The 25,498-nt window shown below is 36.6% G+C and overlaps 4 protein-coding genes and 1 long non-coding RNA gene across 9 annotated transcripts in view; all 5 read right to left on the bottom strand.

The window, feature by feature from the left end:
• On the bottom strand, positions 5,378 to 7,332 carry LOC109949157. Of its 3 annotated transcripts, none has more exons than XR_002271667.1 (6): positions 7,006 to 7,332; positions 6,832 to 6,888; positions 6,680 to 6,728; positions 6,508 to 6,587; positions 6,307 to 6,378; positions 5,378 to 5,773 (listed from the first exon to the last, which is right to left on the bottom strand). It is a non-coding gene; the product is annotated as an uncharacterized LOC109949157 (long non-coding RNA). The 3 variants fall into 3 exon arrangements; XR_002271668.1 differs by having other exon boundaries at positions 6,307 to 6,373; XR_002271669.1 differs by lacking the exon at positions 6,832 to 6,888.
• LOC18790076 (DNA polymerase zeta catalytic subunit) lies at positions 9,503 to 11,203 on the bottom strand. Of its 3 annotated transcripts, none has more exons than XR_002271665.1 (4): positions 10,722 to 11,203; positions 10,263 to 10,350; positions 9,918 to 9,998; positions 9,503 to 9,788 (listed from the first exon to the last, which is right to left on the bottom strand). XR_002271665.1 is itself a non-coding variant. In XM_020563830.1 (4 exons), the coding sequence occupies exons 1-4, from the start codon at positions 10,727 to 10,729 to the stop codon at positions 9,688 to 9,690; spliced, it is 252 nt and encodes an 83-aa protein (XP_020419419.1). In that variant the 5' UTR covers positions 10,730 to 11,201; the 3' UTR covers positions 9,503 to 9,687. The 3 variants fall into 3 exon arrangements, 1 of the variants encoding a protein (XP_020419419.1); XR_002271664.1 differs by having other exon boundaries at positions 9,899 to 9,998; positions 10,722 to 11,202; XM_020563830.1 differs by having other exon boundaries at positions 9,503 to 9,762; positions 10,722 to 11,201.
• Positions 13,999 to 15,018, bottom strand: LOC18792212 (MLP-like protein 31). Its single transcript, XM_007223589.2, has 2 exons — positions 14,737 to 15,018; positions 13,999 to 14,592 (listed from the first exon to the last, which is right to left on the bottom strand). The coding sequence occupies exons 1-2, from the start codon at positions 14,924 to 14,926 to the stop codon at positions 14,312 to 14,314; spliced, it is 471 nt and encodes a 156-aa protein (XP_007223651.1). The 5' UTR covers positions 14,927 to 15,018; the 3' UTR covers positions 13,999 to 14,311.
• LOC18790813 (MLP-like protein 31) lies at positions 19,228 to 20,225 on the bottom strand. The gene is made up of 2 exons (XM_007226460.2): positions 19,936 to 20,225; positions 19,228 to 19,758 (listed from the first exon to the last, which is right to left on the bottom strand). The coding sequence occupies exons 1-2, from the start codon at positions 20,120 to 20,122 to the stop codon at positions 19,493 to 19,495; spliced, it is 453 nt and encodes a 150-aa protein (XP_007226522.1). The 5' UTR covers positions 20,123 to 20,225; the 3' UTR covers positions 19,228 to 19,492.
• The window catches only part of LOC18791960 (MLP-like protein 34), a 3,921-nt gene continuing 906 nt past the window's right edge, over positions 22,484 to 25,498 (bottom strand). The window contains exons 2-4 of the mRNA XM_020557045.1: positions 24,471 to 24,589; positions 23,084 to 23,273; positions 22,484 to 22,882 (exon numbers count right to left, since the gene is read on the bottom strand). Of these exons, the coding sequence (XP_020412634.1) occupies positions 22,599 to 22,882; positions 23,084 to 23,273; positions 24,471 to 24,589 (593 nt within the window). The 3' untranslated portion in view covers positions 22,484 to 22,598. The remainder of the gene's footprint in view (positions 22,883 to 23,083; positions 23,274 to 24,470; positions 24,590 to 25,498) is intronic.

The raw sequence follows: 25,498 nt of genomic DNA, 5'->3' as shown, positions 1-25,498 counted from the left end.
GTTCACTCAGATCATAAACCTCTTCAATTTTTAACTACACAGTCTAAGTTGCAGCATGCTCGCCATATGAAATGGATGTCTTACCTACAACAATTCAATATTGTGATAAAGTACAAGAAAGGAACAACTAATAAGTTGGCAGATATGTTATCTAGACCACCTACACCAGTTAGTTCCGCATTGCTGGTGGCTATGCAAATCCAACCCATTGTTCCTTCTGAATATGCCAAAGGGTATGACACAGATACTGATTTCAACTCAACATATGCCAAGCTACAACAAGGAAAGACTAGTGAGTTCCAATTGAAGGATGGACTAATGTACAAGGGAACACAATTGTGCATTCCAGAAGATGGCGACAGATTGCAGTGGATTCGTGAGGCTCATACTTCCAAAGTAGCAGGACATTTTGGAGTTGAGAAGACTTTATTGAATCTTCGTCGCTATGTGTATTGGCCAAAGATGCATCTCGATGTTTCACGATACATTCGAGGTTGTGTTCTATGCAACATATCAAAGCCTTCCAATAGAAAGTTAGGACTGTATCTTCCATTGCCAGTACCTAGCCGACCTTAGGAGAGTATCTCGATGGATTTCTTAGGTGGATTGCCTAAAACCAAGTCTGGAAATGACTACTTGTTTGTGGTGGTAGATCGTTTCAGTAAGATGGTGATTCTCATTCCATGCAAGAAGACCGTTACTGGAGAAGGAGCTGCTAAGTTATTTTTCCAACATGTTTGGAAGTATTTTGGCTTACATACATCGATTATTTCTGATAGAGACAGTCGATTCTTAGGCCATTTCTGGAGGTCTTTATGGGAAATGATGGATACTAGATTGAACAAGAAGATCCTTTGCAGCAGGATTGTATATTGGAACAAAAGGTTCGTGAGACTCGACATGGAAAGTATGAGTATTTTCGTATTGGTAGCATCCAAAGACTTGGGATGAAAGTCTCCCTTACTTACAATTTGCTTTTAACCGAGCAATTCATGGTTCCACACTCAAATCTCCATTTGAGGTTTGTTTGGGTTATTTACCCCAGAGTCCTTTTGATTTAGCATTCACTATGAGTGACCAACCATTAAGTGGGAAAGAAGAAGAAGAACATATTCGAGCAAAAAAATTTCTCGAACGAGTCAGAAAGATTCATATTGAAGTAGAGGCACAATTGAAACGTTCTCAACAACGGTATAAAGCTCGCCATGATAAGCATCTAGCCGACCTTAGGAGAGTATCTCGATGGATTTCTTAGGTGGATTGCCTAAAACCAAGTCTGGAAATGACTACTTGTTTGTGGTGGTAGATCGTTTCAGTAAGATGGTGATTCTCATTCCATGCAAGAAGACCGTTACTGGAGAAGGAGCTGCTAAGTTATTTTTCCAACATGTTTGGAAGTATTTTGGCTTACATACATCGATTATTTCTGATAGAGACAGTCGATTCTTAGGCCATTTCTGGAGGTCTTTATGGGAAATGATGGATACTAGATTGAACAAGAAGATCCTTTGCAGCAGGATTGTATATTGGAACAAAAGGTTCGTGAGACTCGACATGGAAAGTATGAGTATTTTCGTATTGGTAGTAAAGGGCAACTTCCCAGCAAATCGAAATGGTATATTCGAGACAAGGCAATACTAGAGTTTCCTCATCTCAATGTAGCTTGACCAGGAGCTCAAGCATCTTAGAGGGGGGAGCCATGATCCAGGAGGATCTACCAACAAAAATAAACATAATATAATATAATTATAATTTATTATATTATATTATATTATTAAGTTATTTAAAACCATAAAAACTAATGGTTTATAACGAATTGTTATAAACCATAAAAAGTTAATGGTTCAAATTAAGTAAGATTTTAGGCCATTCATTCTTTATGGCTTAAAATAATTTACTATTTTAGTTTAGTTAATTTTAGCAACCGAACCTTGTATAAATATGTAAGTTATTCATTGAAATAGGGCAAGCAATTCAAAAAGGCAGAACTCAAAGCAGTTCCTTAGCTTCTTCCTTTTGTTTCTCTAATTGTCTTAAAATTCCTTTCGTTCCCTTATTCCTATAAACTAGGAATTCATAGTTCTATCTACTAGAAGTTTTGGATCACTTTGACTGATCACCTTAGGGCTTTACGTATAGTAAATTGGAAAATGAATTTGAGACAAAACTCACAATATAATTCAATTAGCTTTTTGTGATTAAGTGTGGTGAGTTACATTATTGCTTGACGAAGAGTAATGGTTTGCTTGGTTCTCTCGTTTTCTAGAACGTAATGAATCCAACTTGTTAAATTTATGCCTTAACCAGGATAGATAGCAGGATTGGGTATATGATCTTCGTCTGAACTAGAAAAGAATCTTACACTTAAGGAAAACTATGGTCTAAGTGCCTGAAAAAGACTTAGATAAGGGAATTATCATCTAAAGAATTGAAAGAATCTGTTGAATGCATTGAAATCTAACTTGGATTGCTTGTGGTTGATTCGGAAACCCTAGACCTTCATCATTGTTATTCAACCTTAAAATTCAATCTTTTTTAAATAAATAAAAAATATTCTCGTTGCTTTGATTAATTTCTTGTTTGTTTTATAAACTTTCACAACAATAATCTCTATAAATTCACTTGCGTATCAGTTAGATTTAATTTAGGTATTCGAATATTAGACTAATTTGGAATCCTTATGGGAACGATACTTGGACTTGTCAAATGCTATACTACATCATTCTTGTGCACTTGCAAGGACAGACCAGAGCTTTAACTAGCATATCGTCCACGTAGACCTCCATAGTTTACCTAATTTGCTTATTGAAAATTTTATTCATGAGCCACTGGCAGGTTGCTCTGGCGTTCTTCAGCCTAAAGGGCATGACCTTGTAGCAGTAGATCTCTCTTTCTATGATGGAAGAAGTCTTCGCCTTGTCATCCTCGTACATCAGGATTTGATTATAGTCGGAGTAGGTGTCGATGAAGCTGAGCAGCTGATTGCCAGAAGTTGAATCCACAAGTTGGTCGATTCTCGGCAATGGAAGTTGTCCTTAGAGCATGCTTTGTTGAGGTTGATGTAATCGACACAAACTCTGCACTTGCCATTTTCTTGCTTTGCCACCAGAACAACATTGGCTAGCCAGACTTTTACTATGAAGCCCGTAGCTAGAAGCTTGTCGACCTCGGCTTCAATGATCGCGACTCACTCGGGAGTGAAGTTACGTCTCTTATGCGCCACTGGCTTGCTGGCTGGGTTGACATCGAGCTGGTGGCATATGATTCGAGGGTCGATGCCAGGCGTGTCAGATGGCGACCATGCTAACATGTCCTTGTTGTTCTGGATGAAGGTAGTCAGCTCCACCTTATCGTCTAGGCTTAGGCGTGAGCCAATCCGTGCTTTTCTGTCTAGCTGGTCAGGATCAAGGGGTACTAACTCAACGTCTTTCTCAGGCTTCCAACCTTATTAAGGGGAGCCTTCCAAGCAGATTCCCTCGTCTTGATCATGGCTTCTTAGTTGCTATTTAGAGATGGCAATTTCTTTTCCTTTCAGGTTTGCTTGTCTATCGGGAGCGCGACTTGCTTCGTCGGTAGTCTGCATCACCAGTGTGACCTGCAACTATTTGCTCTTCTTTAGGCCTTGGGCTTTGCATCTCCTTGCCATGGCTTAATCATTATTGATCTACATGATTCCATCCTTGGGGATGGGGTAGCGGATCTTCTGGTGTGAAGTGGATGAGACGGCTTCAATCTTGCTGATCTATGGTCGGCCCAGGATTCCGTTGTAGGTGAAACCTCGTTAATGACCATGAAAGTCTACGAGCAGACTATCGGTGGTGAATGAATGTTAAGGTCTATCATACCCATAATGATTGATGTCGCCCTGTTGAAGCCGGTGAGCAATTTGGCAAGTTTGTTGATCTTGGGCTCCATTCCAGTCTGCTGAACAATTGACAGCTGCAGGATATTGACCGCACTGTCTTCATCCACGTGAACTCGCTCGATCATAGCTTGTTCAATCTGGATGTAGATGACGATGTATGATGGTATGGTAGATCATGCTCGATTAGACCCTTCTTCTGAAAGCCAATGATAGGAGTGTCCTCAATGGCGGGGTTGTCAGTTATGACTTAGGAGACGACAGTCACTTGCTTGATCTTTCTCTTTCACTCCCTGGTGGTCAATCCGAACTCCTAGGAGTTAGCTAGGACTGTGTTGATCCATATGATCTTTTGGGGAGGTCCTTTGGCGGCTACGTCACGGTTCTTGATCTGCTAGATAACCTTCTTTGCAATGAATTTCGTGCAGTGGCCATCTCTAATCAGCTCTTCGAGGTGCCTTTTCTAGGCAAAGCGGCTGTTTGTGTAATGATCGTGCTCTCCGTGGAATACGAACTAGTGTCTCTTTTAGTCGGGTCTCCCTTCTAAAGCGGCGGTCTCTTCACCCAAGACTTATCCTTCACTTGTGTCAGAATCTAGTGAATCGAGATAGTAAACTCAGTGAAGGTTTCTGCTATCGAGACTCCTCCTTGGGGCTGCGATCTGAGCTTGTCCCTGTTCTTGTTGTCGAACTTGTCATTCTTTTGGCTTGCCTACCTAGTCAGTTGATCAGTTTGTTTGCTTACTTTCTTCGCGGCGATACAATCGTCGGCCTAGAGTTCGTAGCGCTCTGCCATAGCAAAGACTTCTATTAGGGTTTGGCTTGGAATGATGGTCAGCTCACAGTATAACTCGTGCTCTGCTGGCAAGCCTTTCTTGAAAGCTAAGGATGCGATGGCGATTAGATGATTGCATCCTATGATGTTTACCTTCTCAGCCTTGAATCTCTTGATATAGTTTCGTAGAGACTCGTCAGGCTTCTTGTGCAGGTTAAACAGATGGTCTGGTTGTTTTTTGACCGTCCGGTAGGAGGTGTACTTTTTTTATGAAAATGAGGGCAAACTCCTTGAAGCTGCCTATTGATGCAGACGGTAAAGTGTATTACAAGAAAACTGGGTATTTACATCGTGTGATGAGCGTTGTAAATGACAATTCACGACGTGCTGCTGTGTGCCATAAAAGGCGTGCTGTAAAAGGTATTTTTCTTTTATGGCGTGCATTCGCTTGCCGCAAGCATTAATAATGCACGCCATGATTGAGGTTTTGTAAAAGTTTGGACAACTATTTATGGCATGCCTTGCGCGCCATAAAACAGTTATTACGACATTCAATGCACGCCATAAAAGAGTGTTTTATTCCCATTTAAGGTGTGTTTTGCACGCCGTGTTTGACTTTATTTTTTAAAAAATAACTAATTTCCTCCTTACTCTTATTTCGTAGTAACAATATACTTATATCTTTTATTACCTTGGGGAAAAAAAATGTGGTATTGCAACCAAACTTGAAAAGAGAACCTATACCAATCATAATCAATTCTAAATACGAACTCTTTAGAGTATAAAAGAAACACATAAAAGTGCTGCCAAACCTATAATGAACTTGTTCACAATCTCTCCAACCCATTAATTCATGAATATAATAACAAAAATCAATCTCTAACACATCAAACCACATCTAACCTATGCTCAAACTGTGTAGCAGGGCTACCATCAGCTGGTTGTCCAATTATTTGGCTATGTTTTTGTTGTTGCTTCCAAATATTCTATCAGCAACTGAACCATAAACTCCAATGTTTATGGTATTATGATCAAGTAGGTAGTTGTGTGTATAACTTAAGTTTACCTTGACATTCATCAATTGAACCACCAACTTATGTCTTGACATGATGAGCTTTTAGGTAACTGTTGTTGCTCCTGCACCACCAGAGAAACTAACGCAATTTCAGCTACTGTGCATTAAACTTTGAACTCAGAATTAAACACCCTAAACTCAATAAAAATCTACCAATTTACATGCATCCTGAAGCTGATTAAATAAACTTTGAAACCATATAAAATTTGACAGAAATTGTGCTCTAATTTATAAGATAAGGCAGTCCAAAGTAAGTGTTTCAAAACTGAAACTGCAGCCCCTGTTTTTGACAGATTTTGTAGTCATGCTTACCAGACTTAGGTATCAAACTTCAACCAAATTACAATCCTGAATATGTATAGTTTAAAACCAAGTACTTATAACCAACAGTGCAAAATTAACAGTCAACGTGGGTAACTGAAACTTAACAACTTCTACCCCAAAAGACTTCTGAACAATCTTAAAAAACAAGTATAAATCTTATATGAATAATTAACATAAATCTTGTGTTGGGTTTGGGTCTGTCAATCTGTCAATCCCGTTTTGTAATAGATGCTTATAACTTATGCCGTATTAGGAAGAAATTAAATCAAACCTCTAGCTAGTCTTCTGAAGAGAAGCTTCAAAGGCTCTTCTACTCCAATACCATCCCAATTGGATAGCTTCTCTTCAATTTCAAACGCAAATTAGTCAATTCAATGGCCATACCAAAAGAAGGAGAAAATTAATCACAATCACCACCATTTCCTAACTAAAGAAACGAAACTAAATGCAAGTGGAAATTAAGTATACTTACATGTACCAAAGGAACATATATTGGAGAAAATGGGTGAAGTGGGTGGCTGAGATTAGAGAAGCCAACAAGAGGTCTCAAATCTGGTTTGAAAAAGAAAAATTGAACTAAGCAGAAAAATAAATAAAACAAAATTAAAAATAAGTGTATAAGTGTATAAGGAGCTGACTTTTACCTCTCACCCAGCTTTTTCTACATCTTCAACCAATCACATGGCACCTCTTCTAAAAACAAACCAAGGCACTATTAGTTTCTGCAAAATTTAAATAAATAAATAAAATCTAAATCTAAATTAAACTTTTGAAAGAATTTGAAATTTAGTAATACCTGCACATTAATTGAAAGAATTGAAAGAATTTGAAACTTCATACCCAGTGAGGTTCCCTAAAATTTAGTAAAACCAACTTGAGAGTGCAGCCGTGAGGTTCCGCAAAGCTAAATTGAAAGAACATTTTGAAAAAATCTGGAAAATAAAATAGCGATAGAGAAAGTTAAGGTTACCTTGAGATTGCAGTCGTGAAAGGGTTTGGGAATCAAGAGAATTTCTAGATGAGAAAGAGTGATAGATGGTTTGGAGTTAGAGAGAATCGCAAGGATTTGGGGTCAGATAGAGCTAGAGAGGGTTTTGGGTGAGAGAGAGAGAGAGAGAGAGAGAGAGAGAGAGAGAGAGAGTTTAGGGTCAGAGAGAGGGAGAAATTTGGGGAAGAAGAAAAGAATGTTACACGAAAAATTTTAGGGGAGAGTATTCTGAAATATGAAAATTCTAAGAGGGAAAAGGAAGTGTTTTCGCGGGCAACAAAAATTAAATGAGGGGCGTTTCTCGGCGTGCATGTTTTGCACGTCATTAATATAGTCTTTTTTTCACGGCATGCATATTTTGCACCCCTTGAATAGCCAAAAATTAAGGCACGCAATAAAAACATGTCATAACAAAGGAAGGGGAAATCTCATTTATGGCGCGTGTAAATTGCACGCCATGAAAAGTAGTCTTTTACGGCGTGCAACCTATGCATGCCGTAAATGGCACACTGTAAACACCCAGTTTTCTTGTAGTGTAGAATCAGTCCTGAGCTGTTCTTCGCAAGGTCATCGTGAACACCTTGCGCATCAGGGCGTCATCTGTCTTGTACAGGATCATAGCACTCTTGAAGTGTTTCAAATGGCTATCAGGGTTAGAGTCCCCCTTGAATGGAGTGATGAACGGTGTTGTGAACCATTTCGAAGGTGTAGCCTGCTCTACCTTGTCAGTGAAGGGCGATGAGTTGACTTGATCAACTTCCCTGCGTAGAGCCTCCTCCATGCTTCCTTTAAGTTGGAGACTCTGGAGTCGGTCATTCACAAGCCTCTCGATATATTCTGTGCCTCGAACACCGTTGGTTAACTTTCTCTTCAGCCTCCAAGGGTCAACCCCCTTGGTTTTCCTACCTGCTGGGCGGGTTGGTAGATTGACCTTGTAAGGGTTCCTCAACGACTCGTCCCCGTGAGTTGGTTCTCGGGCGAATTTGTGAGCGTCAGTCATTGTGTTCATCACGCAAACGTTCACAAACTCTACTCCTTGCATGCCCAACTTAGAATAGATACTTCCTTGTGGACCCAAACAAGTGTGGACATCGGACTGTGGGCCAGTCTCTCGTACACATTGGTCATTGGACCTAACCTTGAACAGATCGTCTACCGAGTCAGAGTACGGCTTGCAGATGTCTGCGTCTCTTCAACACGATCTCATTCTTTCCCATGCCCGTTTTTCTCTGTCCGACCGACCTGCGACCTCTCGAACTGTGCGCCGGTGTGCTCGTGTTTCCTCATCTTCTTGTCTGGGGACCCAAGATTCAAGGCCTTGATCTAAGTTGATCTGCCTAAGTAGTTGGCCAATCAAATTATTTTAGTCGTCGACCCTCTGTGCAAGTTGATCAACTCGCGAGTTAAGGTCCACCTGACTGCGTAGCCCGGGAAGAGTGGCGTGCATTGGGCCCAAAGGCATATGGGCTAGGGCTCCATTGGACGAGTACACAGGTGCATACGCCATGTGTGATGGAAAATGGGAGAGTGGATAGATTTCTTCCAAGACCGGGACGGTGTTGAGATTGCCGTGAATGGCCACACCGTCATGGGCGGTGACGTCGATGCCTGGCCCTTGCGGCGGTAAGGTGAAGGAGGAGGCCATGGGCCAATGCAGCTGTGCTGTAATTCCAGCAGCCGTATGGCCCGGCTGCTACTGCGTCCCAATGGTGGAGTGGCGCGGCAAAGCAGCAGCAGCTATGCAGAGTTTGCTGTTTGCTGCAAGGCTCCAGCCGCATGGGTTGGTGGTTGCTGGCGGCTGCAAGGCTACATCTATCTTTTGTTGAAAATTTAATATTAACTAATATTAATTTTTCCTATTTGAATGGAAATTAATAAAATTCATTGGGTTAAAGACATGACCCTTGGGTTAAAGACATCTTCACATGGGGGGTGACAACTCTTCAAACCAAGGGATGCATTATTTGGGGTGACAACGCTTTAGACGAAGGGATGCATTCACTACAAAACAGAATGCCTTTAGCGAGGGTATTTTGTGGTCGCAAAAAGCCTTTTGCCGTCGGAAATTCGCTTTTTCGACGGCAAAAGTTCATCGGAAGTCGTCGGTAAAACGACGGTTGCAAATACTTTTTTTCCGACCATTCCGTCGGAAATAATGTATTTTCGACACCCATATTCCGTCGATATTGCTTATATTTTTATCGGAAATAGATTTTCAAAACAACCATACAAATTCATTTCCAACAATAAATGTGGTCGCAAATACTTGCGCACCTGTCGGAAATAATTTTTGATCGAGATCTTTTGTTCTTGCCATATTATTTTTTCGACCAATGACTATTTGTCGAAAATAGTATTTCCGACCCTAGATTACTATTTGTGATAAATATAATTCGTTGGAATTGTGCTTTTTCGACATGGAAGCTTGTCGAAAAAAATGTTTTTCCGACTACATTTATAAGCATTAAACGTACAAATATTTTGTCAAAAAATCTAAATAATATTTCAATTGAAAAATTGTTGTTCGAAGAATAGTATATATCATCATTAATAAAAGACAAATGTAATAAATTACAAATATTCATTACAATCCTAAGCTATGTCCTATATCACTAGTCCCAAAGTCTACTTCCAATCGAACATTAAAGAGTTCGAATGCATGCTTCATAGCTTCCTTTGAATCTTCGCTAATGATGGGCTGCTGCTATTTCCCATTAACAATAACATTGTTTGTTTATCCTGCCAAAACAAGAACAGAGCTAGTTCTGTTTCCAAAACAAAGTTTTAGTCAATGTGTAAAATCAAATATATCAAGTAAGAAGACAATACATGACAAACAGTAATGAAATAAGAACAGAAAAATAGATACACTCACAGTAGGTGCCTAGGCGAACCTCCTTTGCAGATACAAAATCCTGAAGAGACACCCTTCCAGATAGAATCTGCTTCCATTGACGCTGTAAGTATGCTCTAACCTGTGTAAAAAACAAAGGTAATCATTAACCGTGGAAATCAAGTCAACCACCAGTAAAAGCTATTAAGGAAAAAAAATACTCAGGGCAAATACAAGATATCCATGAAACTAAAGAGGTAACATGGGAACATGGATTGACCCACAGGCAATTGACATAAATAGACCACATACAACAGTCTAAACTCATGTTAAGTCATTATGCCTAATCAAACACACAGTAATGAAAAAGAACAAATCAGAAGAATTTACTGTATCCTATTATTACCTTATAGGGTGACCATGTATAATTTGACTGATGCAAGGAACTCACCAGATGGATCCCAGCACACAGAAAGGATAGGCTTGGTATGTCCCTGCATTTCAAAACCCGCATTCCAAGTAATAAGTTTGAGAAAATATATGGTTAGGATACCATAAGGAAATAGTTCAAGAATTTGTAGAGGAACATCAAACCCGCATTATATCAGTACCTAATACAACAGAAATACATGCTATAAGAAATTTTCTGAAGTACTTAATTTGAAGCCCTATTTTAGGTATTGCTCTTTCGAGAGTACATTACAAACCCAAATATTTTAGCCATTAAAGCAGAGCAACAGAAAATAAAACATGAAATAAAGAACCATGACCATTAACAATCAATCCAAGTATGCATAGAATAAATAATTGTCAAGGCAAAGATCTTAATAAATCTGGAATACCAGAAAGGCTCAGTGAAGTATACCTCATCATAGTTGATGCTTCATGACAGAACCTGCACAACCAAATCACCGCAAGTAAAATGCACAATTGACAAATAAGTAAAAAAACAGAGACATGAAAAAGAGAACTGAAATCTAACTAATTGAGACAGAGGACAGAGAGACAGAGACGGTGAGATCGGGAGAGAGACAGAGAGGGTGAGATCGCGAGAGAGACGGAGAGGGTGAGATCGGGAGAGAGACGGAGAGGGTGAGATCGTGAGAGAGAGACAGAGACGGTCAGAGGCAAACGAAGATGGATGAGATGAGAGAGAGAGACGCAGAGGGAGAGACAATGACTTAGTGAGAGAGGGGGATGAGAGAGAGACGCATAGGGAGAGTGAGTGTTGGAGGCGGCTGCTAGGTTTCTGAAATTGCCCATTTTTCACTTTTGCTGGTGAAGAAGGGGGAAATTTGAGTTTTGGCTGGAGTTATTTGGCGGTCAATGAAAAATGAAAGGGCTCTTCCCCACACCAATTCCCAAATAAATAAAAAAGAGTTTAAGTCAAATATCCAAAAATATATATAATAAATAAATTAAAAGTCAGAAAAATATACTGAAAATTCATAGGAACTCCTTGTGATATTCTCTTCTATTTAAAGCTCCAAAATTATATATAAAAAAATGTCTTCATCTTATGCTTTTTTACTCCAAAACCTACCCTCACCTTCTCCAAGTAAGTTTTTGTGAAAAAAAGTGCATAGAAAAAACAAACTTGGGCAGAAATTGGCAAAAAATAATTAGGGAAAATAAGCAAAAGGACAGGTGGCGCATGTAAGAAGCTGCCACTTGTCCATCAATTCAATTTAATATAAATTTTATATGATTTAACTCCTAAAAATCATAATGAATATATTATATGATTTAACTCCTACGAAGTCCTAGTGACATTCTCTTCGTCCAAAAGCTTCAAAATTCTTTTTTTTTTACTTATAAAAATTTAGAGTGACAACAAAAACTCAAATTAGTTTGTGTAAACAAACCAAACACTAGTTAATGTTTGATAACCTAACACTCTTGCTTCTTTGATCCAATCATTACCATGAACTCAATTATGTGGAATCATGATTTTAGACATCTAAAATCAAAGGATTTTTCATAAGGAGTTCGTATCTTTTCTTGGTGCATTTTTCAGATTTTTATTTAATCTGTTATTAATTTTTTTAAGATAAACAACAAAAAGTAAGAAAAAGGACAGATGGCATTGTGGTATGAGGACGAGTCACCAATACAGAAAATGCACCTCAAAGAAGCTGCCACTTGTCGATCAATTCAGTTTAATATGAATTTTACATGATTTCACTCCTAAAAATCATATAAAATACATTAAAAATCCAAAAAATTCACTGAAAATTCCTATGAAATCCTAGTGATGACATTCTCTTCATCCTAAAGCTTTGGAAATCTTTTTTTTTGTTTACTTATAAAAATTCAAAGTGACAACAAAAACTCAACTTAGTTGGTAAACAAACCAAACACTAGTTAATGTTTGATAACCTAACATTCTTGCTTCTTTGATCCAATAATTACCATGAACTGAATTATGTGGAATCATGATTTTAGCCTCTAAAATTGAAGGATTTATTGTCAGGAGTGCATAGCTTTTTTTGGTGTATTTTTCTTATTTTTATTTAATTTATTATGAAAATTTTAAGATAATCATTTCCAACGGTCCCTAATTCTTCTCATAAATAGAAAATTTATTACCGACGAACATATTTTGCCCTTGGAAATAGGTTGTGATTTCCGACAAAAGTGAATATGCCCTCGGAAAAAAGCACAACTATTACCATTGAGTATGAATTTGGTTGTAAATATAACGGCATTTCCGAGAGGACATATTTCTCCTCGGAAATAGTCAAACAATTCTGACGGAATGAGAAACCCCTCGAAAATAATCATCATATTTCCGACAAACATACTTTTTGTCGTTAATAAAGTTGGCGCTAAGTCTTCCCTCCAAATAAATTACATTTCCGACGACCATAGAGACTTTTTCCGAGGGTATTTTTTTTGTCGGAAACAAATTTCAGCCCTATGACATATTTCCAACGGACACCATTTTTTGGTCCGAAAAAATACTTTTACCGAGGGAATTTCAGGACCCTCGGAAAATGTTGGTCGGTAATGACCCTTTTTTTTGTAGTGATTGTTTGCCTTTTTAGATTGGGATACATTTCTGGAAAGGGTATTTCATCATCTATAAATAGAGCAATCCTCCTGCAGTTTTATTCATTCAATCAATTCTCTACATACATACTTTCATATATAGAGAGCATTAGAGTTTTCATAAAGAGAGGTTCCTTCATAATTTTGGTTCAAAGTTCCTTGTGAATTGTAGTGCTTCTTTCATAAGGAAGGGAGTCGTTGTATCCTGGGAGGCGAACGCTAGTGAACCATAAGCACCAGTGTGGGGCGTAATTCGTCTTAAGGTCAAAGTGTCCAACACTTGCCTTGACTCAATTAAGGTTCTTCTAATTCAATTCTCTTTTTGTAAAAATATGTTTTATGTGCAGTATTTATTTTGTTTATTTTATAGCAATTTAGCACTCATATTTCCAACATCTTTCTCCGTAATAATTCTGTCTTGATAACTTACTCTCATAAATATATATATATAGATATACAGAGAGCTTCCATTGAGGGATCCCTCAAATAAGCTTATTTGAGGGACACTCCTTGTAGGCCCCACTCCGGATTGTATTTCACTAATCCAAACCGTCTCTTTTGTAGATACTCATTCAAAGATCATCTCTACAAAAAATCACTTGAATCCGATATCATGTGACCACTCAATTGAGTTATTGAAATTTTAGTACTTTTCTTAAAGCACCGTGTTCATTGATTTTGTAAGACACAATTGGATGTCGAAACGGTTTCCGATTTGTCTAATTTTTTATAAGGATGATCTATGAATGAATACCTAAAAATTAGATGGTTTGGATTATTGGGAAAAGAATTGTAGGGTACCCTAAAGGGCGTCCCTCAAATAAAATTATTTAAGGGATCCCTCAATAGAAGGGGACTGTATATATATATATATATATATATATAAGATCGGTCTTATCTTGCCTCCATAATCTAATTCTATTTTTCATTTGGTTTGTGGGGGTTGTGGGTTCGTATTCTCTCATATTAGATAGATATAGGTCTTACATAAAATCGCACAAATTATGTCTCGCCCATGATAAGTGGATGAGAGACGTTACAGATATTTATTTTTAAATTAACAAGAGAAGAAAATTTTGAACTTGAGTCGCTAGATCAATTGAGGACATTAGATATGTAGAAACACATTTCAAGAGTATGTAGAAATATGGCTTTATATGGGTAAAGCCCCAACTTGGAATTAATAAAAGATACATAGCTAGCCCATATCATATAAGGACGGCAAACACAAGTAAATGAAAGTTTCAGGTTGGCCAGTGCCCACGCAGACTTAAGATACAAACATTGATTGAAGGCGTTTATTTCTGCAGCAAGAAAGCAAATGGATAGTAGATATATAGGAAGCACACAGAATCACAGATGATCCTATAAGCCCGCCTCAATCAAGCCTTCGATTATAATTAATTATGCCTGGGCACTTGTAAGATGAGCATCGACATCTTTGGACACATCCACTGCAAACTGGAGCAAGGTATGTGGGTCCTCAATATCACCATGATGCTTCTCATACTCCATAGTCCAATGGACGATGCTGCCTTGACCATGAGCTTTTGGAGTGGCGTGAATGGTGATCTTGAAGCTCTTGTAATGCTCCAGCAGATCTCCTTCGATCACTTTGAAAGTGATCAGATTCTTTTCAGCGTCTATGGCTTCAATCAACTCCTTGGCAACTTTAGCTTTCCCATCTGCATAACAATTAATAAATTTTTTCACCCAAAAAAAAGAAACAATCAACCAGTTTAGTTGAAGGAAGAAATTAACATCAAACGACATGAACATAATATATAATATAATTGATGTTAATTGAAGCTATAGGGAGGCTTACTTACCATGGAAATAATTCCAGTAGACCACAGAGCCGACGGTTCCCCATTCACCTTCATGTAAATCACAACCCTGAATGTTGTTAGAGCTGACATTGGATATGTGGTGTGGTCTGTGTGTGAAAACTTCATGGAACTTGGTAGCAGGAGCCTTGATTTCAACATCAGTCTCTACCTTACCATGATTGCTAGACATTTTCACAAAATGAAGTTAACGTAAATAATAGGATAGGAGGATGGAGTGTACTTGGTGCTAGACTGCAAATTGATGTTGAAAAAAACTACTTAGGTCCTTGCACTTAAATAGAAGAGAGGGTGAGCGGATGATAGCACCAGCCAATTGTTATATCATTTTTTAAGTATTTGTTCAAAACACACAAATCTCGCTTACATTAATTTATGTTTTTTTTTTGGAGTCCCATTATCCAATACGAACTTTAAAGAAACCATCTTTCCTGTACGAGTGTGATTTAATCTACATGTTTATACAAATCTGAAAAATATATTCATTGATAGATTATTAACGTAGTGACTACTTCCCACCAATTAAGAGTGGCGGGAAAAAATGTTTTCAATTTTAAATAATTTTCCAAATATTTTAGATATAATCAGTGAGCTGATTAAATAATCACATCCTGGGTACTATAATATATTTGAAGGCTGAGATAATATAATTCGAGTGGGGAGACAACAATCGTGACAGACAAACAACTCTCCAAATCCCCTTGACTTGAATTTGATAAATAGAGTAGATCCAACTAAAACGCAATTGTCAGTAATTGATGAGAACAAATATTATAAGAAGGTGTCCCTGGCAGTAGTCATGCATGAGGTGTCCTATCCAGTATCCCAGTACTGATGAGGTCGTTCGGATATTAAATTACATTATTGGGGCGCAGAATTTTAATACAGGGTCAGAGAACGGCCTGGTGGTGTCTTATCTGATCAGTTCAATTAATTCAATGATGAAACAAATTATAATTAACTAGACTCGGAGAGTAAATGTTCTTTTTTCTCTCGCCTAAAGTTAAACATTGCTTAATCTTTTATTTTATTTTATTAAATACAAACGATAATCAAAACGTCATTTCTGTAGACGGGGATTAGACCTACTTTTTTTGTTTTTTTTTTGGTTGAGATAATATAAGATAATACTACCTGCAATATAAAATTACAATTATAAAGATTTTCTATAACTTTCTGAGATATAGAAAACGATAAAATCAAAATGTCATCTTCGAGCAGGTTCATGTTTTACTTTCATCAACCCTGGAATTTTTTTGAACATAATAAGATCATCAGTCTTTCGTTCTGATGATATATACTATATTTGACTGTTGTTTTGATGATCAGTAATTAAATCTTTTTCATGTTTATTTTTTATCCTGCAAAATTGAGAGAAGCACAATCTAGTTTTTTTTATTCTTCTGGTTGATATGAAGATAAACTCTGTAACAATTCAAGATTTGAACAATTAAAGTTTTTATTTTTATTTTTATGGTTCTTGTTTTTTAAGTTCTGCACTAAGCTCGCTGCAAAATGGTTAATTCATCAATTGATTTGGGTAAGTAAACTATGATTGTCATTGTTGAATTTATTCAATGATTTGCAGAGCCCTAACGTGATTATTGATAAACCACTTCGTAGCAATAATAGCGAATTACTTGTGAGGACTTTATTTTGTCGGCCAAAGTTAACTAACCCGGAAAAAACTCCCTCGTCTAAGGTTGAATTTGTGCCGACGAAACAAACAGCTGTCGTCATAGGTATTCTTTGCCAACAACTATATATGTTTAATCGCGAAAACCCAGCGAGCTATTGTGACGAATATTTGTGATCCAAGATTTGCAGAAAAAACCAACAACCCAATCACCCTGCCAATTCCTAACGAGCCCTCCGTCGCCAAGAGCATAACCCGAGACAGATCTTGAACCATCAACGTTTAATTCATCTTACCTTGTGGAGGAGGCATCTCATTAATTCCATTGTCTTGGTGTAGTTGATCACAGGACATGTATATCATGCATGAAATTAAAAGATGCGTCTTTGCGTAGTAGTACTTTTCCATCAATGGTATAAGATTAAAAAGATAAGATTAGCTTGGGGGTGTATTTAATTAGGATTTTAATAGATTGTAATCACATGATTTTAATGTAATGGATTTCAACAGGATTTGTAATTACAAGATTTTACTTATGATTTTAATAAATTGTAATTACATGATTATCTTATGATTCACTTAGGACTTTTTTGTATTCTCCAAAGAATCAAAAGATTTGCTCTAGGATTTCATATGAAATAAAAATGATATAATAACATGAATTAATTATGCCACATGGATAAATAACGAAATGATAAAAGTAATAACAATAATGTCATGTAGTAACTAGACATGGCTTAAGGAAAACAAAAGTTATTCAATACGTAATAAATATTTGTTGAAGCTTCATCTCCTCATATGACCTAAATAACATCTCTCCACATAGGTAAAGCTATGCTAGCTCTCCATGTGTTAGCATCCTCTCTTTGTTGGTCTTGGGTTTGATAAATCAGCTCAATGCTAGCTCTCCTTTGTCCTTTCCTTATTGTGAATAATTCATTTTACTACATCATACATGTAAGAGAAACTTCTTTTACTACTATATTATATATCACACATAATTTTCACAACTTTACATCAAACAACAATGATAGAGTCAAATAAGCACATGAGAAAAGGTAATTAGTATAAATTCATACTTGCAAAAAAAGAAAGTTTTTGAATTACCCACTGAAAAGTTTGGTATTTATATTATGGGGTTTGGTATTTATATTATCCACTGAAAAGTCTCACAGAATACATCATCTAATGAAATACCTCAAAATCGGTAAGTTTTTGAATAGCACCGTACTTTTTTTAATCTTTTTTGAAAGTCCTAATTGAATACCACCAGACTTGCATTGATGATTTTGAAATCCTAATTGAATACCGTCAGATTTTTATTGATTACTTGTAAATCATAATTGAATACCACTAGACTTTTAGGCTTAAAAAAAATCTATTAAAATCTTAATTCAATACACCCCCCTTAGATTAGCTTGTTAGAGGTTTAGTTAAGCCTAGCTTTTATCTGCTATATAAAATACTGCAACTCCCTTAATTTGTAACACTTCAACCAATACAATACAAAAATTCTCTTAAGGGTCTCTCTGTTTTGGATTTACTCGAACAATTGGAACCGCCATGCAATTACAAATAGGGTTTGTGACTGCAAGTTTGCATAGATGATGAGGGGATGGGGTTACAGTCGGTGGGGTTGCACGACCTCTTGGAAGCCATGAAAATAAGCTTAGAGGTCCCTTGGAGCTACTGGTGCGACCTCTTGGAGCTGCACACCAAGTGGTCGACGAAATGATTGAAACAACGAAGGGTTTGCAACCTGAAGAAGAAGGCTGTGCACGGGACTTCTTTTTTTTAAAACAACCTGGGTAAAACGACGTCGTTTGGACCCAGGGAAGTTTTTTAAATGACCTGACCAAAACGACGTCATTTTGGGCCAGGTCTGAAACAAAAAGAAAATAATAAAAAGACCAGCATATCCTTCTCTAGCCACTGCTTCTCTCCACAGACCCGATTCCTCCATTCTAATAGTTGGCTTGGCGAGCCTCATGAATTTCTCTAGAATTCATGAAATCTTATTGAGAAAATTGATGGGCGAGAGCAAGAGGAAGAGGAAGAGTTCTGACAAAAAAGGGCTGATTTGTTTTAATTTTTGTTGCTATACCTTTGGGCTGTTGCTTTGTTGAATGAATTTGAATATCACTTTTCCAAAAAACAAAAAACAACAAAAAGGGCTGGTGTTTTTTAAATTTATAATTGACTGTTTTAGTTCTTTTTCTTGCCAAAAGCGAAGAGGCTGACAAGAGAAATAGAGAAGCATGGAGAAGAAGGGTTGACAGAAAAGAAAAAAGGAGAAAAAAAAAAGAGAGAAAAAGGAAAAGGAGAAAAGGGCCTCTTTCCTTCTCAAGTTATTTTATTTTATTTTATAATAATTGTATATTATTATTAAGATTATAAAAAAAATTATAAAAGTATTGTAAAACAACATATATATTAATTTTAATATCACACTCTTTTCGGTCATTATACATACTAAAAACATTTCTGATAAAAATTTACCAAACATTTTGACTACTCACAGCAGTTTTTCAAATACAGTTTATCAATCGCCTAACTGCTTTTTTTCACAACTGATTATTTTTATAGCACAACAGAAGCAGTTTTTTTTTAAAAGCACAGCAATGTCAAACTAGCCCGTAAAACCATTTTTTGTTTTTGTTTTTATTTTCTCCTCCAACTACTCTCTTTGTTTTTGCTCATTGTTATTGTGAAATTTCACTTTCAATATTTTTTTCCATCCTAAATTTTTATTGGGACTTTTACACTAAAACCTTTTGTGGTAGGATTCCTGGCTCCGCCACTGGTTACAGTCTTACGACAAAGCTAGAAAATATGTATACACGTAACCCAAATTTAATTTTAGCAAGAATATACGTACACACATATCATTCATTTATTAATAATAATAATTTGATAGGAGGACGTATATAAAAGCCAGTAATTAGGACATAACCCCAATTATAACATACAAACATATGATTGATAGGAAAGACGAATCGCAATTTGATGATGGCTCCAAATCATTTATTTATACATGCGCATTTCAGATAGAGTAACAGCCAGCAACACACAGATTGGGAGCCGTAGGCGTTTTATGCAAGCTTAGGCAGTAAGGTGAGCACCAATATCTGTGGTGAGATCAACTGCCAACTGGAGCAACGTATGTGGGTCTGTGACATCGCCATGCACCTTTTCATATTCAAAAGTCCAATGCACCACGCTGCCCTCCCCTTTTGGAGTTGCTTGAACTGTGATCTTGAAGCTCTTGTAATGCTCCAGAAGATTTCCTTCTACAACTCTCAGAGTGATCGAGTTCTTTTCGTCGTCTATGGCATCGAATACCACCTTAGCAACCTTAGCTTTCCCATCTGCCAATAATTTCACCATGTAATTAGTAATTGAAGATTAAGCATGTTTAAATAACGATGATTATCAGATATTATTCAACTTACGAGTCTATGACTACGTTAATTCAAACTCTAATCAAGCAGTAAATCATATACATAGCCCAATATTAGCTACATTTATGAAGCCTAATTAATTACCGTGGACATAATTCCAGTTGACGACAGAGCCGACTTTTCCCCAGTCACCGTCATGTAAATCACAACCCTTAATTTTATCAGAGCTGATACTGGATAGATGGTGTGGCCTCTGCGAGAAGAATTCGTGGAACTTCACAGCAGGAGCCTTGATTTCAACATCAGTGTCCACCTTACCAGCATAAGACATTTTTGAACAAAAACGTTATGCTCTAAGCCGGATTAAATGAGGAAATAAATAAATGACAATAAAATAAGAAGAAGTTTCGTGGCAGTGGTGAAGAAACACCTAGGCTCTTACTTACACTTATATAGTAGTGATGGAGCCATATAAGTCGTGGATCTTGAGCCTCTGCATTTAAGTCTCCTGCATTTACTTGCATTTCGTTAAATTTAAGCCACCCAAACAATCTAACCCCCTTAACACATGACACCTCATCAAACTTTAAATCAGAATTTTTTTTCTTTCCAAAACTCATGTTAACGTCGTTGAGGGTTTGTTTTAACGTGATTCCTACTCCTAGCGTGCCCCTTTTTTTATATATTTTTTTTAATCCAAAACTCCTTTGTTCATTATTTCAATTGCCACAACAGAGATTCATATAGGAATTGTCGAAATATATTATCAACATATCCACTGGACTGAGATTCATTCTAAAAGGAGTCAACGCTTCACCTGGTTTTGAGGCTGAGGGGAGGAACTATGATTAACGGTGACGACTCATGCCAACAAAGAAATTGAGATCGATCAAGAGCCAACTGATACCATTGACCTGATCAAGGTATAAGATGCAATTTTATGGTCATCCCACATGTACTCCTCTGACTGGTTAAGTTGATTTTTTCGATTGAAGATTGGTTGTTTATCTTCGTATAGGAACTTGGTCATTTGGAACAACAGTTTTTATCAGAATTTTCATTAATACAGAAAAAGTTGGAATTGTATTTTTTATTCAAGACGGCCAGCAACAAGGCAATCGAAACCACAACGCTCAAACCAGGAAGAAGGGGAAGTTATTATATATAAAATAAAATAAAATAAAAAAAGCAATGTTGGATGAAACACGCTCACGAGAGGATAAATACGAATAAATGCACGGGACCTAAATGTAGAAGCTCATGATCCACAAGCCACATTATTTTCATTATTTACTATTTGTTCTCCATTTTCAAAACCACATGGATCTCTCTTCTATCTCAACAACAACAACCCAAAAATAAATAATAAAAAACACATGAATCTCACTTCAATTATTTATGTGTTAGTTGTTGTGGGATCCATCAAACCCCACCACAATAAATAAAGACGAAATACTGATTTTAGCATGTCGGTAATGTGTGTGACTAATTTCAAATATGATCAGACATCTGAAATCAAAAGTTGTTTCGTTCAAAAAAAGGCTATCTATAGATTTTGTTATTGTGAATATGATTGTTATGTGCGTCCACAAACTACATTATTTCAAACTTCCATTTGATCTTCAGTTGATTATCATTTTAATGTTTGTCCTAAATTCTAATTAAGTCTAAAGCTAAAACATTACCGTGTTGTTTTTAAGTTGAAACAAAATACCGACACAGAAAAAACCACTAGAAGATCCTATTTCGATTTAAAAAAGAGAGCAGGTAAAACATTTATTGCATATGTGATGATTGGTGACATATCTCATATATAATGTTTGGAAAGTGATTGTTATTTGTTAGGGGGAGACAGCGATCGTGACAGGTAAGGGAGCGTTTGGTATCCTATTCAAATAAGGAACTCAAAAACTTTGATTTTTCTTAAAAACAAGGAGTTCTTAAATCTATTTTTAAGATTTAAAAACTTGTTTGGTATGCAATTTAAAAACTGTTTTCAAATCTTAAAAATTTGAGAACTGGTGAGTTGTTAGAAAAAAACTGAAAAAATAAATATTTTTTATTTTTAATAATTATAGTATTTTTTTTAGTTTTTCTTGAGTTTGAGTTTTTAAAAATAGGGTTACCAAGCAGGTTTTCTTTGTTTTGAACTCAAATTCTGTTTTTAAATTTAAAAAGTTAAATTCAAGTTGAATACCAAACATGCCCTAAACAACTTTCTCAATGCCTATGAATTCTATGAACCAAAATACGTGGAGCCTTGGGGCTTTGTGATTAGTTAATTTGACTGCAATATCCCATGCATATGATCAAGTTATAGCCCATACCCTAATACTTACTGTTCATAGGAATCTGCCTGAGAAATCGGGCGTATTCAACGGGACTCATCAACAGTTGCTCATCAAGTCACACTGTCAGAACGAATTAATAAACTGCTGGCGGGTGGATAATTCTGATTTTAGCAATAATAATACTAATTTTTTTTGCCGTGTACTTATCAAATTAATTATTATCATTAGTTGGGGTCGGTGACTGGCTGTCGATCAAATGTCATTTTTCATTATAAAATACTTTATATATTCAATCTGGAAACCACATGTTCCACATGCAATGAAAGGGTCTATGATTAGATTTCCTATTTCTCTAGCGTGTCTTTTTGCGAGCTACTTTAATTTGATTGATTTTCTAATTTCGTCTTGCAACAATTTTTAACGTCAGATCGATCTGATAAATGTATATTGTTTTTCTTTACTAAACCAATAATATGCTAATTGTACCAGCTGTGGGTAATATTGTACTAGCATCTGTTACGCATTATTGAGAAGGTAGGCATCAACATTGTTAGTGAGAATGACCACAAAGTCCAGATACTTATTAGGAGCCGGAACAGCCTCATTCTGCTTCTCGTATTCTATGTTCCATTTCACTGATGAGCTGCTGCTGCATCCATTACCCCTTGGTGTAACTTCAACTGTCGCCTTGAAACTCTTGTAGTGTTTCGTGACCTCTCCTTCCACCGTTCGGAAGGCGATTGATTTGTTTTTCTCATCTATGGATTCAATTGTCTCTTTCGAAACCTCAGAAAAATTTCCTATCATGGTTTTAGACAACCAATTAATTAAGGTGGAGGTTAGGTTTATGATAAATAATAGTCCAGCTATGAAATTGACAGTTATGATTGAATGTATGTGACCATATAAGAGCAATTTATAACGATTATTTTATCTCTCCACTATATTATATATGCATATATTAACTCATATCATAGAGTATTAATTAATATATTTGTTACCTGCAGCAACGTAAGTCCATTGCTTGATTGAGCCCACAGAGCTGCCGTCACCTTTAAGCACCTGTAGATCCTTTATAATATTAGGGCAGATCTTGGGCAAAAGGTACCCTTTGCTACGAAAGATTTCGTAGAACTTGTCAGCACTGGCTTTGATCTCGGCTTGGACTTCTATGTTTGCTATTTGAGCCATATATTATGTATTGTTCAATCGAGAGTTGTATAACGTACCTTCGAAATTTGTATGAAATTAGCTAGAGCCTGGTGAAAAATATATAACTCTCTCTCTCTCTCTCTCTCACTTGGTCTTTATATAGAAGAAAGAAATTATAGACATCACATGTATAATGTATCCTCTTGACTACTTTAGCCAATATTATTCACGGTATGCGTATGAATTGAAATATATTTCAAAAGCTGATGTATGATGCATGTATATATTCCAAAGTTTGGTTCTGTCAAGGACACAATATTCCAGCTGATCCTGGTTTGTGGTTCTGCGAAGCAATTATGCAGTTTTCTGGGCCCTCCAGTAGGGCAAGCTAGAACTACTGATGTCCTATCTCCACTATCTTCATCTTATGGTGGATCAGAAAGAGGATTCTTTTTCCATCTTTTTTTGGGTAAAGATATATCCTTCTTCCGATTAGATATATACCCAACTTTCTGTTTTTGTTTTTATTTTTGCTTTCTGTTAGTGCAAGTACACGCACGTCCAGCCGCTAAGGATTGAAATTGAAATCGATGCTAACCCAGCACTTAATTAAGATGCAACATCACTCACTCAAATCACAAACTTTGGATAAGTTTTGATTCCAGACAACTCGTACAGTCCATCGAAAACAACGTATTGGAGTGTTCCGCACAACACTTTCTGTTTTTGTTTTTATTTTAGTTGAGAGATCCCTATTGGAAATTGCAATAGAAAAAAGTCCGTTTATATATTGTCATTAAGCATGAATATGGTTATCAATTAAAACAGAAAATAGGATTGATTATTATCCACAAATATCACCAATACCAAATACATATTTGCACATAGGTTTTTTTTCTTCTTTCTTTCTATTAATTAGTACAACTGTATAAGTACACGGACGTCCAGCCGCTTATAAGGATTGAAATGGAAATCGAGCCTAAGCCAGCACTTAATAAGATGCAAACATCACTAAAATACCGAACTTATAAATTTAACAGAAGCTCTTAAATAATTATTAGTATATATATATCTCAATGATATCATGCATTGACAAGATGAGCGTCAAGATCTTCGGTGATGTTAACTGCAAAATCCTGATAAGATTGCGGAGCTGGGATTTCGTCCTTCACCTCCTCATAGTCCAGAATCCATTTCCCCAAACTGCCTCCATTGGTCTTTTCTGTCTCTTTAAGAGTGACCTTGAAGCTCTTGTAATGCTTCAATATTTCTCCATCCAAAACGTTGAAATGTCACTGTCTTGTTTTCCTCATCTATCGCTTCAACTGTCTCCTTTAAACTCAATGAGCTCCTGTCTATATATATATATATATATATACAGAGAGCTTTTATTGAGGGATCCCTCAAATAAGCTTATTTGAGAGACACCCCTTGTAGGCCCCACTCCGAATTGTATTTCACTAATCCAAACCGTCTATTTTGTAGATACTCATTCAAAGATCATCCCTACAAAAAATCACTTGAATCCGATATCATTTGACCACTCAATTAAGTTATTGAAATTTTAGCATTTTCTTGAAGGACCGTGTTCATTGATTTTGTAAGACACAATTGGATGTCGAAACGGTTTCCGATTTGTCTAATTTTTTGTTAGGATGATCTATGAATGAAGACCTAAAAAATAGATGGTTTGGATCATTGGGAAAAAAATTGTAGGGTACCCTAAAGGGCGTCCCTCAAATAATTTTATTTAAGGGATCCCTCAATAGAAGGGGACTGTATATATATATATATATATATATATATATAAGGGTGAGCTCATAATAAGTAATGACTATATAATAGGCATAACTGTTGATTTGTCCCCTGAACTTGTACCTAATTTTCGTTTTACTTCTTATACTTTTTTTGTTAGAAAATTAAGGATATGAACTTCTTTTTTTCTCCAATTCCCCTCATGTCATCTAAATCCTCAACATTTCATCCAATTTTCTGTTAAATCATTTTTTTTTTTAAAAAGAAGAGGAAAATTGACAATAGAAAAAACAGACAACCCCCTTCTGCTGCACTCACATACTCTGCCTCTGCAGTAGAGAGAGCCCACACTGTGTTTGTTTGACTGATGCCCATGAAAAAAACACCACTTCCAAATGAAAATGCATATCCAGGAAGTGCTTTTCATATCTTCCTCAGATCCACTTCCAGTCACTGTCACAGTAACCAACTAAGAGTGCAGATTTTCCCTGTCACATACTCAATTCATA

Source organism: Prunus persica, chromosome G1 (genome assembly GCF_000346465.2).
Source record: "Prunus persica cultivar Lovell chromosome G1, Prunus_persica_NCBIv2, whole genome shotgun sequence".
NCBI classification, from domain to species: domain Eukaryota; kingdom Viridiplantae; phylum Streptophyta; class Magnoliopsida; order Rosales; family Rosaceae; genus Prunus; species Prunus persica.
The sequence above is the reverse complement of the archived record's forward strand: the minus strand, read 5'-3'. Positions and strand labels throughout refer to the sequence as shown.

Bases quoted from the DNA above. Each gene is read 5' to 3' on its own strand.
- LOC18790076 (XM_020563830.1), bottom strand. The intron at 9,999-10,262 runs GTAATAATAGGA...TTTTTTACACAG, and splicing joins ATACATGGTCACCCTATAAG to GTTAGAGCATACTTACAGCG. The intron at 9,763-9,917 runs GTTCGCCTAGGC...TTGTTTTGGCAG, and splicing joins ATTTTGTATCTGCAAAGGAG to GATAAACAAACAATGTTATT.
- LOC18792212 (XM_007223589.2), bottom strand. From the start codon at position 14,926: ATGTCTAGCAATCATGGTAAGGTAGAGACTGATGTTGAAATCAAGGCT. The intron at 14,593-14,736 runs GTAAGTAAGCCT...ATTGTTATGCAG, and splicing joins CTACTGGAATTATTTCCATG to ATGGGAAAGCTAAAGTTGCC.
- LOC18790813 (XM_007226460.2), bottom strand. From the start codon at position 20,122: ATGTCTTATGCTGGTAAGGTGGACACTGATGTTGAAATCAAGGCTCCT. The intron at 19,759-19,935 runs GTAATTAATTAG...AATTATTGGCAG, and splicing joins CAACTGGAATTATGTCCACG to ATGGGAAAGCTAAGGTTGCT.